Source organism: Moschus berezovskii, chromosome 25 (assembly GCF_049115385.1).
Source record: "Moschus berezovskii isolate FMDL1 chromosome 25, NW_MosBer_1.0, whole genome shotgun sequence".
In the NCBI taxonomy this organism is placed as follows: domain Eukaryota; kingdom Metazoa; phylum Chordata; class Mammalia; order Artiodactyla; family Moschidae; genus Moschus; species Moschus berezovskii.
In genome coordinates this window covers 7,669,910-7,683,003 of record NC_142484.1, presented here as the reverse complement: position 1 = coordinate 7,683,003, position 13,094 = coordinate 7,669,910, and the positions used below count along the sequence as shown (strand labels likewise).

The 13,094-nt window shown below is 47.5% G+C and overlaps 1 protein-coding gene across 1 annotated transcript; it reads left to right on the top strand.

Moving 5' to 3' along the window:
• The first annotated feature begins 303 nt into the window (after nt 1-303).
• Nucleotides 304-2,022, top strand: SPDYC (speedy/RINGO cell cycle regulator family member C). The gene is made up of 6 exons (XM_055414951.2): nt 304-460; nt 730-788; nt 1,048-1,133; nt 1,242-1,413; nt 1,503-1,827; nt 1,988-2,022. The coding sequence occupies exons 1-6, from the start codon at nt 319-321 to the stop codon at nt 2,020-2,022; spliced, it is 819 nt and encodes a 272-aa protein (XP_055270926.2). The 5' UTR covers nt 304-318.
• Nucleotides 2,023-13,094: the final 11,072 nt, after the last annotated feature.

The window sequence follows — 13,094 nt, the reverse complement described above, 5'->3', positions numbered from 1 at the left end:
CTCCAGGCACTTAGGAAACCGCCAGAGGCACTCGCTGCTGCTGTTGTTACTCTCTGGCCTGGTCTGGGGTGCCAAGAGGAGGGGTGAGGGTGCTGTAGCTCCCAGGAATTCTGCTGCCTTTCTTGTCGCCTCACCACAACCCCCACCCCCGTTTCTCCATGCCTATCCCTCCACCTTCTGGAGGTCGTTTGTCAGGCCAGCCACACTGATCCCCTTGACTTGTGCGGGGCTAATGGGGTAGCTGCCAAGTCCTGGGGCTGCTTTCTTTACAGGTCACCCTGTCCTACCCCACCCCACCCTCCCCCAACCCCCCAAGAGATGAGTGATGCCCAAGATCCGGCCACAGTCCCTGGAGCTGGCACCCAAGTGAAGCTGAGGGGCTGGAGCCCTCAAGGTGAGGGCGATGAGTCTTCCCATCTCCGCCGACACCAGGAGCTCCAGGCCTTCCTTCACCTTCTGGGTGAGTCCACTTGGGGGCTGGCACAGGGGGACTGTGAGGAGCCAGCGTGAACTGATGTGAGAGGTGGGGTCTCAGCCTGCCCGTGTCTCGGTCCTGTCCCTTCTCAGGCGACTCCGGTTTGGCAGGTTGTGTGTGTGGGGGGGTTCATGTCAGAAATGTCAGAAAGTGGGTTCAGTGGGGGCTCGGGCTTTGGAACTTAGAATGCTGCTCTCATCTCGTGGGGTGAGGGTGGTAACCCCAGTCTACCGTTTCTCCTCTCTCTCCCCCAGAGCACAGTTTCCTCCAGGATTTCCTCTCCAAAGATCCCTGTTTCCAGATTTCAGACAAGGTGAGAGTGGGGGAGAGTCCAGGCTCACTCGGGGAAGGTTGAATTAGTGGGGCCTGCATGCTGCTAATGCACTGGGTCCCCTGGTCTGGTGGAGGGAGCGCCCCTGTTTTAAGCCCTTGTCTTTGCAGGTCCGCCTGCACCATTTTACCCTGGATTTTCTAGGCCTGCCCCACACCCAGAACTTGCCTGCTGGGCCTGGCACAGTGCCCTCCCCTGCCCGCAGTGCCCACTCGAACCCTCCCCGTTTCTGTGTCCGCAGTATCTCCTGGCCATGGTGCTGGTCTACTTCCGGCGTGCCAACCTGCCGCTCAGCGAGTACACCCACAGCAATCTGTTCCTGGCACTGTGAGTGGCCCGGGTGCCTGGTGGGGATGCCCACGTGGAGTCGCAGGGTGGGGGCAGGGCGGATGCTTAGGACCTCTGTTCCCCCCACCCCCCCACCTCTGTGGCCAGGTACCTTGCAAATGACATGGAGGAAGACCCGGAGGACCCCAAAAGCGTGATTTTTCTGTGGGCCCTGGGCCGAGATTGGCATCATCAAGTGTCAGACTTCCTGCATCAGAGGGACAAGCTGTGGGCACGGATGGGCTTCAGGGCCGTTGTGAGACGCCAGAGCTGCGAGGAGGTGAGGGCCCCCGCCCCACCAGCATCCCAGGGTGGAGGAAAGAGGTTGGACCTCCCACCTACCACTTACCATCCACCCTTCTCATGCAGGTCATGGCCAAGGAGCCGACCCACTGGGCCTGGACTCGGGAGCGGCACCCCCACCATGGCAGGGCTCAAAGGAGCTACCCAAAGGCCCAGGTCCCCCTCCCCCGGGGCCCTGGCCTCTCGCCACCCCGCTGTCCTCTGTGTGCCCTGCCCCCTCACCGCAGCCTCTGCTGCCACCGCCCCTGCCCCTTGCCTGTCTTATCCAAGTGCCTTTCCTACAATGCTGAGTGGCACCGCCCTTCATCCCAAGCTTGGCCCTGGAGTAGGGGCTTCCTCATTGTCCTGCCCAACCAGCTGCCACTGGAGCCAGGCACCTACACCCTCCACAGTGAGTAGGGGACAGGAGCTGGGGGGAGCCCAACAGAACGGGAAGAAGGGGCATGGCGCCTGGGGTCCAGGAGGCTTGGGCAAGTGTCCAGCTCTGCACCCCCTTGCTGTGTGAGCTTGGCAGGCTTCCTCTGAGCAGCTCTCTGTCCTTCCTCCCCCAGTCTTCTCTAAGCTGCTGCTGTGTCCTTGGCGCTGATACTTGCAGGGTGAAGAACAGCCTGTCTGCTTGCCTGCTGGCCCAATGCTCTACTGACTGTGGCCCCTCCAGCCTCCTGTCTTCTTGGCCTCAGGCTGGCAGGGCTGCCCATGCCTCCTGCCCCTTCTTCCCAACCTGCAACTTGTACCCACTCTGACCTGACTCCTAATAAATTCATGCCCACAGGACATCAGCTGTGCTTAGGCCCTGGTCTGGGTCCTTCACCCAGGGTGGGGGAAGGGAGGGAGTTTTGCGGGGGTGGGGGGTGTCTGTCAGATTTAGGTACCAGTGGTTGAGACCCCTGAGCACAGGCCCTGTACTAGCTCTCGCTTCCCACTGGTGACCAGTCATCCCGCTGTTTCTCCTCTTTAACATCTTAGTGGATGCTGAGACCCACACAGAGCCCACGGAACTGAATGAAATGAGCTATATGCAGTCCTTAGAAGAGGGCCTGGGACCTACTGGACCAAAAAGAGCTCCAAAGGAAAACGTCTGTATGTCAGTCTAGAAATGCCTGCAGGGTGAGGTCTTTTTCAGAATGAGCCTTGGTCCTTGCTCTGGGCTGCAGTTGCCTCTTGTGACCCCATGGACTGTAGCCCACCAGGCTTCTCTGTTCAAGAGATTTCCCAGGCAAGAATACTGGAGTGGGTGGCAATTTCCTTCTCCAGGGGATCTTCCCAATCCAGAGATTGAACTCGGGTCTCCTGCATTGCAGGTGGATTGTTTGCTGCCTGAGCCACCAGAGAACCCCATATACTGTGATGAACTATGTCAAGTTTGCCTATGCTCGGGTGGTGGTGATGAGGAACAGGAGCTTTGGAAAGACTATCTAGAGTAGTGATTCAGACTTCCTCTTTGGTGCCAGATAGCTTAAGTTCAAAATCCAGTTTTCTGTATGACTTTAGCACAACAGATTTAATCTCATCTACTGCCTCATCTGTAAAATGAGTATTACACTAAAAAGGATACTGTTTGAGATTTGGATAAGATAATACTAGAAGGGTTTAGAACTAGATCTCAATAAAGGAGCTCAGATGTGGGTGTTATCAGTAGAGAGAATTGCTGCCCAGAGAAAGGTTAAAGGCGAGTGTATCTGGAACAGAAAGAAGACAGATGTCTAAGGGGTCAGGTGGCAGAGGAATCTAAATGTAATTCCCCTCCCTCCTCTCTGAGTGGCTCCCAAGAAGCATGGGGGTGAAGCCTGGAGGCTGCAGACATTAGAAGCCAAGACAAGGACTGTAGAATATTTTTAAGAGTTTTTCAAATAGGTAATATATTCACATGTATGTTTCGAATTTTGAACCAAGAGTCACCTCCCTCCCCTGACTACCAGCCAGCTGGTTCTCCTTCCTGGAAACAATGTAAGTGATCATTTATGTCCGTCCAGAGAAAGAATCTAAATGTATGTGACCAAGTGTGGTATAATAAAAATATACAAATTTGGTCTTTGTCCCTGGTTCCTGGCACAGAACGCCTAATACCCTTGGAATTTCCAGAGTTATAGGAATGTCTTTTGTTATTCATAATGAGCTCCTATAGATCACACTAGAGTTTATGCTAATGAGGTTATTCAGGATGGTAGCTGTTGCCAAAAAAACTGATCTAGAGGGTGGGAACTTTCAGCTTCCCCAGCTCTTCCAGGAAGGGCGAGGCACTGGAGAGTTGGGATTACAGGGAAACGTGGCTCCCTCCCTATCTCTTTCCCTATGAATCTCTCCTATTTGGCTGTTCCTCAATTGTATCCTTTATAATAAACCAGAAACTCCAATACTTTGGCCACCTCATGCGACGAGTTGACTCACTGGAAAAGACTCTGATGCTGGGAAAGGTTGGGGGCGGGAGGAGAAGGGGACGACGGAGAATGAGATGGCTGGATGGCATCACTGACTCTGTGGACATGAGTTTGAGTGTACTCCGGGAGTTGGTGATGGACAGGGAGGCCTGGCGTGCTGTGATTCATGGGGTCGCGGAGAGTCGGACACGACTGAGCGACTGAACTGAACTGAACTGAACAGTGAATAAAGCATTTTCCTGAGTTCTGAGTCTTCTACTGAATTATCAGTCCTGAGGAGGGGGGTTATGGGCATCCCCAAATTTGTAGTCAGCCAGACAGGAGTATGGGTCACCTGGGGATTCCATTTGTGGCTGGCCTCTTGTGGAACTGAGATTCATTGGGCCTGTGCTAATTCTGGGAATTAGTATCAGAATTGAATTGTAAGTACCTAGATGTTGTTAGAGAGTTAGTGTAGACAAATCACATGGTTTCCTATCTGCAATTCCTTTTGACAGCTGTATAGTACTACTCTGTATGGGTGTACTCTTTTTTTCTTATTGACTGGCACATATTTCCACACTTCTGCTATTCCAAACAGTGCCATAGAGCAGTGGCCCCCAACCTTTTTGGCACCAGGGATCAGTTTTGTGGAAGACAACCACTCACCTTTGCTGTACGGCCCAGCTCCATTAGACTGGTACTGTGCTGGGGATCCCTGCTATAGAGAGTCACTAAGACTCTGTAAAAGTATGAAAGTTATGTAAATCAGTCCTGAATATTCATTGGAAGGACTGATGCTGAAGTTGAAGCTCCAACACTTTGGCCACCTGTTGTGAAGAACTGACTCATTGGAAAAGACCCTGATGCTGGGAAAGACTGAAGGCAGGAGGAGAAGGGGATGACAGAGGATGAGATGGTGGGATGGCATCACTGACTCAACAGACGTGAGTTTGAGCAAGCTTAGGGGTTGGTGATGGACAGGGAGGCCTGGTGTGCTGTAGTCCTCAGGGTAGCAAAGGAGTTAGACACAGCTGAGTGATTGAACTGAACTGACTGAAGACTTTGTAACAGCATTATTCAAATATGAAACGGAGTGAATTCCTAGAAGAATTGTTCAGCCAAAGGTCAAGTCAAAATTGTCATCTTGTTTTAAAGGACCATTTTATTTACTTTTTGGTGGCACTGGGCTTTCACTGTGGCATGCAGTCTTCTCTAATTGTGGCATGTGGGCTCTAGAGTGAGAGGCCTCGGTAGTTTCAATGTACCACTTCAGGGCTTAGCTGCCCTGAAGCATGTTGGATCTTAGCTCCCTGATCGGGTATCAAACCCACATTCCCTGCATTGGCAGGCAGATTCTTAACCACTGGACCACCAGGGAAAGCCTCCAAAATTGTCATCTCGAAGAACTTTGCCACATGTCCATCTGTTGGGGCTGTGCCTGAAACACCTCCCCAGTCTCCAGCTGTGTGAGGGCTGTTTTCCACAACACTCACCAATCAATGAGGAACAAGGTTATTTTATGTTTACAAACTGCTAAGGAGAAAATCGTGTCTTGGTGAAGGTTTAGTTTGTATTTCCTTTTCTTTCAAGTGAGCTCAAGCATTGTTTCATACATGAAAGAGCTGTGTGTCCTTTTTGTGAACGGTTCTGATCTTTGCCCATTTCTCCACTGTTTTTTGGTACTTGATTCATCTGTAAGGAAAAATAGCCTTTCAGGATGTAAATTGTAAGTATTTTCTTCAGTTTATCCTTTTAACTTTGTGTGTGGTAAAATAAATTTTTGTGGCTTCTGGGTTTTGTGTCACAGTTAAAAAGAATTTTTCTACACTGCGATGATTAAAAGAATGTCTCCCTTAGCTGCTGACTGTATTTTTGTTTTCATTTTTTACATTTAAATCTTGAGTTCATCTGGAATTGATCATATACAAAATTCCCTCCCATTTTCCTAATGCTTTATAATGAAAAACTCATCTTTTCTCAACAAATTTGAGATACTGCTCTTATGTACTAAATTCCTGTATGCATTTGGATCTGTGTCTAGATTCTTCTTTCAATGATCTATATGTATCAGTACCCCCTTCATTAATTATTATATAACAATTATTTAATCATTATAGATGGCTCAGATGGTAAAGAATCTGCCTGCAATGTAGGAGACCTGGGTTTGACCCCTGGGTCAGGAAGATAACCTGGAGAAGGGATTGGCAATCCACTCCAGTATTCTTGCCTGGGGGAATTCCATGGACAGAGGAGCCTGGCAGCTACAGACCCTGGAGTCACAAAAAGTCGAACTTGACTGAGTGACTAACACTTTCACAGGGTTAGACTCCTAACTTGTTTTCCGAAGTCTCTTGGCTATTCTTGCTTGTTCAGTTTTCCACAGGAACTTTAAATCAGTTTTTCTAGTTCTTTTCCCCAAATAATGTTAGAATTTTTTTTTTTAACTTGTTAGAATTTAAAATTTTTTTTTGGCTAAGCCATGTGCATACAGGATCTTAGTTCCCCAATCAGTGATTGAACCCATGTCCTCTGAATTGGGAGCTCGAAGTCTTAACCACTGGACTACCAGGAGAGTCTCTAGAAGTTATAACTTTGATCCATCCACAGATTACTTTAAGAACAGACATCTTTATGAAGCAACTTTGTATCCAGAATGACATGTCTGTTCCCTGCCTCTACTTCTTTCAGGCAGCACGATGGTCAATGACTCCCAAATTTGTTCCTCTAGTCTGAGGGCTCTTCCCACCCCCAGGCATCTCTCCTTGGATGAGAGTGGGTCCCACAGCTTTCTCAGTTCAGTCACTCAGTTGTGTCTGACTCTTGCGACACCATGGACTGCAGCACGCTAGGCCTCCCTGTCCATCACCAACTCCCAGAGCTTGCTCAAACTCATGTCCATTGAGTCAGTGTTGCCATCCAACCATCTCATCCTCTGTCATCCCCTTCTCCTCCTGCCTTCAATCTTTCCCAGCATCAGGAGCTTTTCCAATGAGTCAGTTCTTCACATCAAATGGCCAAAGTATTGGAGTTTCAGCTTCAGCATCAGTCCTTCCAATGAATATTCAGGACTGATTTCCTTTAGGGTCCCACAGTTACCTCCCTCCTTCAGTATCCCCTCCAGATAAGAGTCCGCTACACCATGAATCTACTCAGATGGTCTGTTACTGCTGCTAAGTCACTTCAGTCGTGTCCGACTCTGTGTGACCCCATAGATGGAAGCCCACCAGGCTCCCCCGTCCCTGGGATTCTCCAGGGAAGAACACTGGAGTGGGTTGCCATTTCCTTCTCCAGTGTGTGAAAGTGAAAAGTGAAAGTGAAGTCGCTCAGTCGTGTCTGACCCATAGCAACCCCACGGACTGCAGCCTACCAGGCTCCTCCATCCATGGGGTTTTCTAGGCAAGAGTACTGGAGTGGCTTGCCATTGCCTTCTCCGACTCAGTTGGTCTAGAGTTGTCTTTTTCCTCCCTGTCTCCCAAGAGCCATATCCCATCAGTGGCTAAGTTCTATAGATCTTTTTAGCAGCTTGACTGAGGTATAGCTGACATTAAATAAACTATGTATACTTCAAGGTTCATTTTTGTTGACAATATATACCCCCACAAAACCAATACCATATTCAAATAATGGACATATCCGTTACCTCCAAAAGTTTCCTCAGGCCTCTTTGTAATCCTTTCCTACCATTCTTTTCCACCTGCCAGCCCCCATTGCCCCCAGCAATCACTGACCTGCTTTCTATCACTAAATTGCTATCATTTTCCTAGAATTTTCATAGAAATGAAATTATATAGCAGGCCCTGATAGCTCAGTTGGTAAAGAATCCGCCTGCAATGTGGGAGACCTGGGTTTGACCCCTGGGTTGGGAAGATCCCCTGGAAAAGGGAAAGGCTACCCACTCCAGTATTCTGGCCTGGAGAATTCTATGGACACTATAGTCCATGGGGTCGAAAAGAGTCGGACACAACTGAGCAACTTTCACTTCACTTTGTCTTGTTTCTTACACTCAGTATAATTATTCTGAGATTAAGCCATTGTTCCTTTTTATGATTGAGCAGTATTCTGTGGTATATATATAGACCACAAAAGTCTTTGCATGGACACATGCTTTTATTTCCCTTGGGTAAATGCCTAGGCGTGGAATGGCTGGGTCATACGATAGGTGTATATTTAACACACATGCTCTAAGTTGCTTCAGTCGTGTCTGACTCTTTGCAACCCTATGGACCTTAGCCCAGTAGGCTCCTCTTGTTCATGGGGATTCTCCAGGCAAGAATACTGGAGTGGGTTGCCATGCCCTTCTCCAGGGAATCTTCCCAACTCAGGGACCAAACCCAGGTCTCTTATGTCTCCTTCACTGGCAGGTGGGTTCTCTACCACTAGCACCTCCTGGGAGGCCCATATTTAACTTTACTGTTCTTTTTTAAGATAGACTGATTTTTTTTAGAGTAGTTTTCAGTTCAGTTCAGTTCAGTTCAGTTCAGTCGCTCAGTCGTGTCCGACTCTTTGCGACCCCATGAATCACAGCACGCCAGGCCTCCCTGTCCATCACAAGTTTACACAAAAATTGTTCAGAAAGTAGAGAATTCCAGTACCCCCTTTCCCATCTGCACCCAGTTTCTCCATTGACATTTTGTATCCGTGTGATCTATTTTTTATGGTTGATGAAACAATATTGATACGTTGTTATTAAAGTCTATAGTTTACATTAGGGTTCACAATTGTTTAAAAAACCGTTTATTTTACTTGTCTGGGCCAGGTCTTAGTTGCATGCAAGATCTTCCCTCTTTGTTGCAGCCTGTGGAATTGCTAGTTACATTTGAACTCTTAGTTGCAGCATGCGGGATCTAGTTCCCTGACCAGGGATGGAACATGGGGACCCTGCATTGGGATCTCGGAGTCTTAGGCCCTGGACCACCAGGGAAGCCCGCAGGGTTCACTCTCAGTGTTGTACATTATATGGGTTTAATGTAATGTCACGTATCTACCATTACAGTACCACACAGAATAGTTTCAGCACCCTAAATATGCCCTGTGCTCCCTTCCCCCATCTTCCCTGAAAGCTTGACTATCACTGATCTCTTTACCATCTCTAGTTATACCAGTTCCAGAATGTCACATAGTTGGAATCATACAGTATATAGTTTTCTCATACTGGCTTCTTTTACTTAGCAATATGCATTTAAGGTTATGGCATCTTTCTGTAGCTTGATAGTTTATTTCCATTTATTGCTGAATATATGTTTAACTTTTAAAGAAACTGCCAAACTGTTTAACAAAGTGGTGGTATCCCACCAGCATCGTATGAGAATTCCAGCTCCTCCACATCTTTGCCCACACTTGGCATGGTTAGTCTTTTTAATTCTAGGTTCATAATGTTGGTCCTTCTAGTTGTTTTAATTTGCATTTCTCCAATGAATAAACATTTTTTCATGTGCTTATTTGCCATTACATGTCTTCTTGGGAAATGTCTATTCAAATCTTTCACCCAATTTTACTGGATTATGTTTTTAAATTGTAAGAATTTTTTATATATTCTAAATACAAGTTCTTCATCAGATATATTTTTTGGCAATGATTTCCTCCTAGTCTGTGGTTTTTCTTCATTTTCATAATAGTGCCTTTTGAGGAGGAACAAAGTGTTTTATTTCAATAAATTTCATTTTTTTTTTCTTTTATTGTCTGGGCTTTTGTGTCATATTTAAGAAATCTTTACCAAACCCAGTGAAAGTGAAAGTTGCTCAGTTGTGTCTGACTCTTTGTGACCCCATGGACTATACAGTCCATGGAATTCTCCAGGCCAGAATACTTGAATGAGTAGCCCTTCCCTTCTCCAGGGGATCTTCTCCACAAGGGATCGAACTCAGGTCTCCTGCATTGCAGGTGGTTTCCTTACCAGCTGAGCCACCAGGGAAGCAGATCATAACCTCATAACCTGCACATCCTTAATTTAATACACAGCTCTGGCTTCTCAAAACGTGGGGATCAAGCTTCATTAAAATAAGGCTGGATCATTACTCACATTCTCCACCAGAAATCAAAAAAATGATAATGCTGGTACTCGTTATAACAAAGTCCAGAAGAAATGTGTCCAGTACCCAGAGTACCTATGTTGTATTGCCTAAAATATCTAGTTTATAACAGAAATATGAGACATGCATAGAAATAGGAGTTGGACCATATAGTGGGAATAAAGGGCATTTGAAAAATGACCAGTAAAATTACCCCAGTGAAATTAGGTGATATCTCAGCAAAAATACGGGGAGACCAAAAGGCAGAGGGAGGCATTCAAGGCGTGCTAAGGAAAAAACCTATCAACCAAAATTCCATCTTGATCAAAACTACCTTCTGAAAGATAAGAGACAAAACAAAGATCCTCTCAGATCAATAACAACTGAAAAAGATGTATTAATAGCCAATTGCCTCACAGGGATTACAGGAGGAGTTCTTCAGCTTGAACACTAGGGATTCCAGAAGACAGTTCACATTAACATTAACAAAGAAAAACACTTGTATATCTAATGCCATAAGAATAAAAGGTAGAAGTAATACAATTTTCTTTTAATTGATGTCAAAGGAACTATGTAAAATCCTATGTATGTGACATGTTAATACACTACAATATATAGCAATGTGATACCAAAACCAAGACAGACTTTACTTTCTTGGGCTCCAAAATCACTGTGGACAATGACTGTAGCCACAAAATTAAAAGACACTTGCTCTTTGGAAGAAAAGTTATGACAAACCTAGACAGCATATTAAAAAGCAGAGACATTACTTTACTGACAAAAATCCACATAGTCAAAGCTATGGTTTTTCCAGTAGTCACGTATGGATGTGAGAGTTGGACAATAAAGAAAGTTGAGAGCCAAAGAATTAATGCTTTCAAACTGTGGTGCTGGAGAAGACTCCTGAGAGTCCCTTGGACAGCAAGAAGATCAAACCAGTCCATCCTAAAGAAAACCAGTCCTGAATATTCTTTGGAAGAACTGATGCTGAAGCTGAAGCTCCAATACTCTGGCCACCTGATACAAAGAACTGACTCATTGAAAAAGACCCTGATGCTGGGAAAGATTGAAGGTAGGAGAAGGGGAGGACAGAGGATGAGATGGTTGGATGGCATCACTGACTTGATGGACATGAGTTTGAGCAAGCTCCAGGAGTTAGTGATGGACAGGGAATCCTGGTGTGCTGCAGTCCATGGGGTCGCAAAGAGTCAGACATGATTTAGTGACTGAACAACAATGCTTCTTTTAGAGGTTGTTGTACTTTTTTTTAAAAAAAAGTTTATTTATTTGGCTGCACCGGGTCTTAGTTGTGACATATGGGACCTTTTAGCTGTGGCATGTGGGATCTAGTTCCCTGTCCAGGGATCAAACCCAGTCTCCCTGCATTGGGAGCAAGGAGTCTTAGCCACAGACCACCAGAGAAGTCCCTCTTCTAGAGGTGTTATAGTTCTAAGGTTTATATTTAGGTGTATAATCCAGTTTGAGTTAAATTTTGATATAGTGTATCCTATTAATAAATGGTTTTCAAATCCATCTCTTCCTCTCTTATGTCTACCACCTCTGGAGTTTGAGCCACCCACTGCCAGGTGTCCTTCTCCATCATCTGTACAAATCTGAGCAGGCTTCTACCTCAGGTAGAACAAAATCCACCTTCCCCAACCCACCCAGGCCTGCCACAACTCTCCTCTCCCTTTCTCTCTCAGCTCAAGCAACACTCAGAATATTTTAGTTCCTCCATATGCCAAGGCAACTAACTCCCCTACCTGGCATCTCTCCCATCCCTGCCATAATTTCTTTGTCTGATTTATCTTTACTCTAATACCCTGGATTAGTGAGGGCTTCAGCTACAGGCTTCCTTCACATCATTCTTCCTTTATCCCTTATGGGCATAAGAGTTGAGTCAATGTCTGCCTCCATGTCCAGGTGACCACAGCACCTTGCACATACAGGAGGTGGTCAGTGCCCATTTGCTGAACAGTCAAACACAGTCAGCTGCAGTGACAGTTTAGTGAAAATAATCTGGGGACTTGGGGCACATAGGTTGAGCCAGAGTGCTTTGAGGGGAAGGGGGGCCTTGGCTACCTCTCCAGAGCATCTCCCAGGCCCCTGCTCCCTGTGTCCCAGTCACAAGGAACAATTGCGGTCCCCTGATTGACCTGTGTCCCCCCAGCCCCTAGACCTTTGCACACGCACAGTTCTTTCAGCTTGGAACACCCTTTCTAGCACCTCACTGCCTAGTTAACCCTACTTTTCCAATAAGATTCACCTTTCTTAAACCCCAAAGCTGAACCGGAAGAGCAGCCTCCTCTAGCTGGGCCTGGTCTGCCTTAGTCATGGGTTTGCTATGCAAAGACCTGTCAGAGGGGTTTGGTCAAGATCCGACACATAAATGCCCAATGGTGATAAGCAAAGAGCTCAGAAGCTGTTTCCAGGCCTGACTCACCAGTTGAAGGAGCTCAGCAAGCTGCACTCTTAGGCCTCAGTTTTCCTCATTTGTACACTAGGAGTGAGAATGGAGTCAGGTTAAATCAGTGCCCCTTAACCTTCTCGGGGTAAAGGACCCTCAAATTCGAGGAAGGCTAAGCACTGTTTCCCCTATAAAAGGCTTGTGTGTACATCACATAAGGGGCTTCCCTGGTGGCTCAGTGGTAAAGAATCCACCTGCCAATGCCTGCCAAAGCAGGAGGTGCGGGGTTCGATTCCTGGGTCAGGAAGATCCCCTGGGAGAAGGAAATGGCAACCCACTCCAGTACTCTTGTCTGGGAAATCCCATGGACAGAGGAGCCCGGTGGGGTACAATCCATGGGGTCACAAAGAGTCGGACACTTAGGGACTGAACAACAACAAGAAAACAAACATCATGTAAGGGCCGCGACCTTCCCGGCTGGGGCCCCCAAGGTCAATCAAAAGCCCTGAGCCGAGGGTCCGCTGCAGTCTCCGTCCCTCCTACTTCTGCATCTCAGGTGTCAGGGTCTCCCCGGGTCCCGGGTGAGTCTGCTGTCCTCCTCGCAGCCTCTGCCGCCCCCTCCTGGGTAAAGCGGCACACGGGCGTTCCCAGGTGGGTGGGAGAGGGAGGGCAAGGATGCTGGCCTCTCGCAATTTCCGAGTACAAGAAACCTCAGAGCGCAAGATGGGATCCCGCAGTTCCTCATTTCATCCCCTTCGCGGCGCAAATGGGGAAACTAAGGCCGAGAGGGGCAGGGACTCATCCAAGGTCACGCAGCCAGCCCGGGTCCGGGGGACCGATCCCCCGAGCCCCGCCTGGAGGCCGCGAGCCGCTGAGGCGGGGC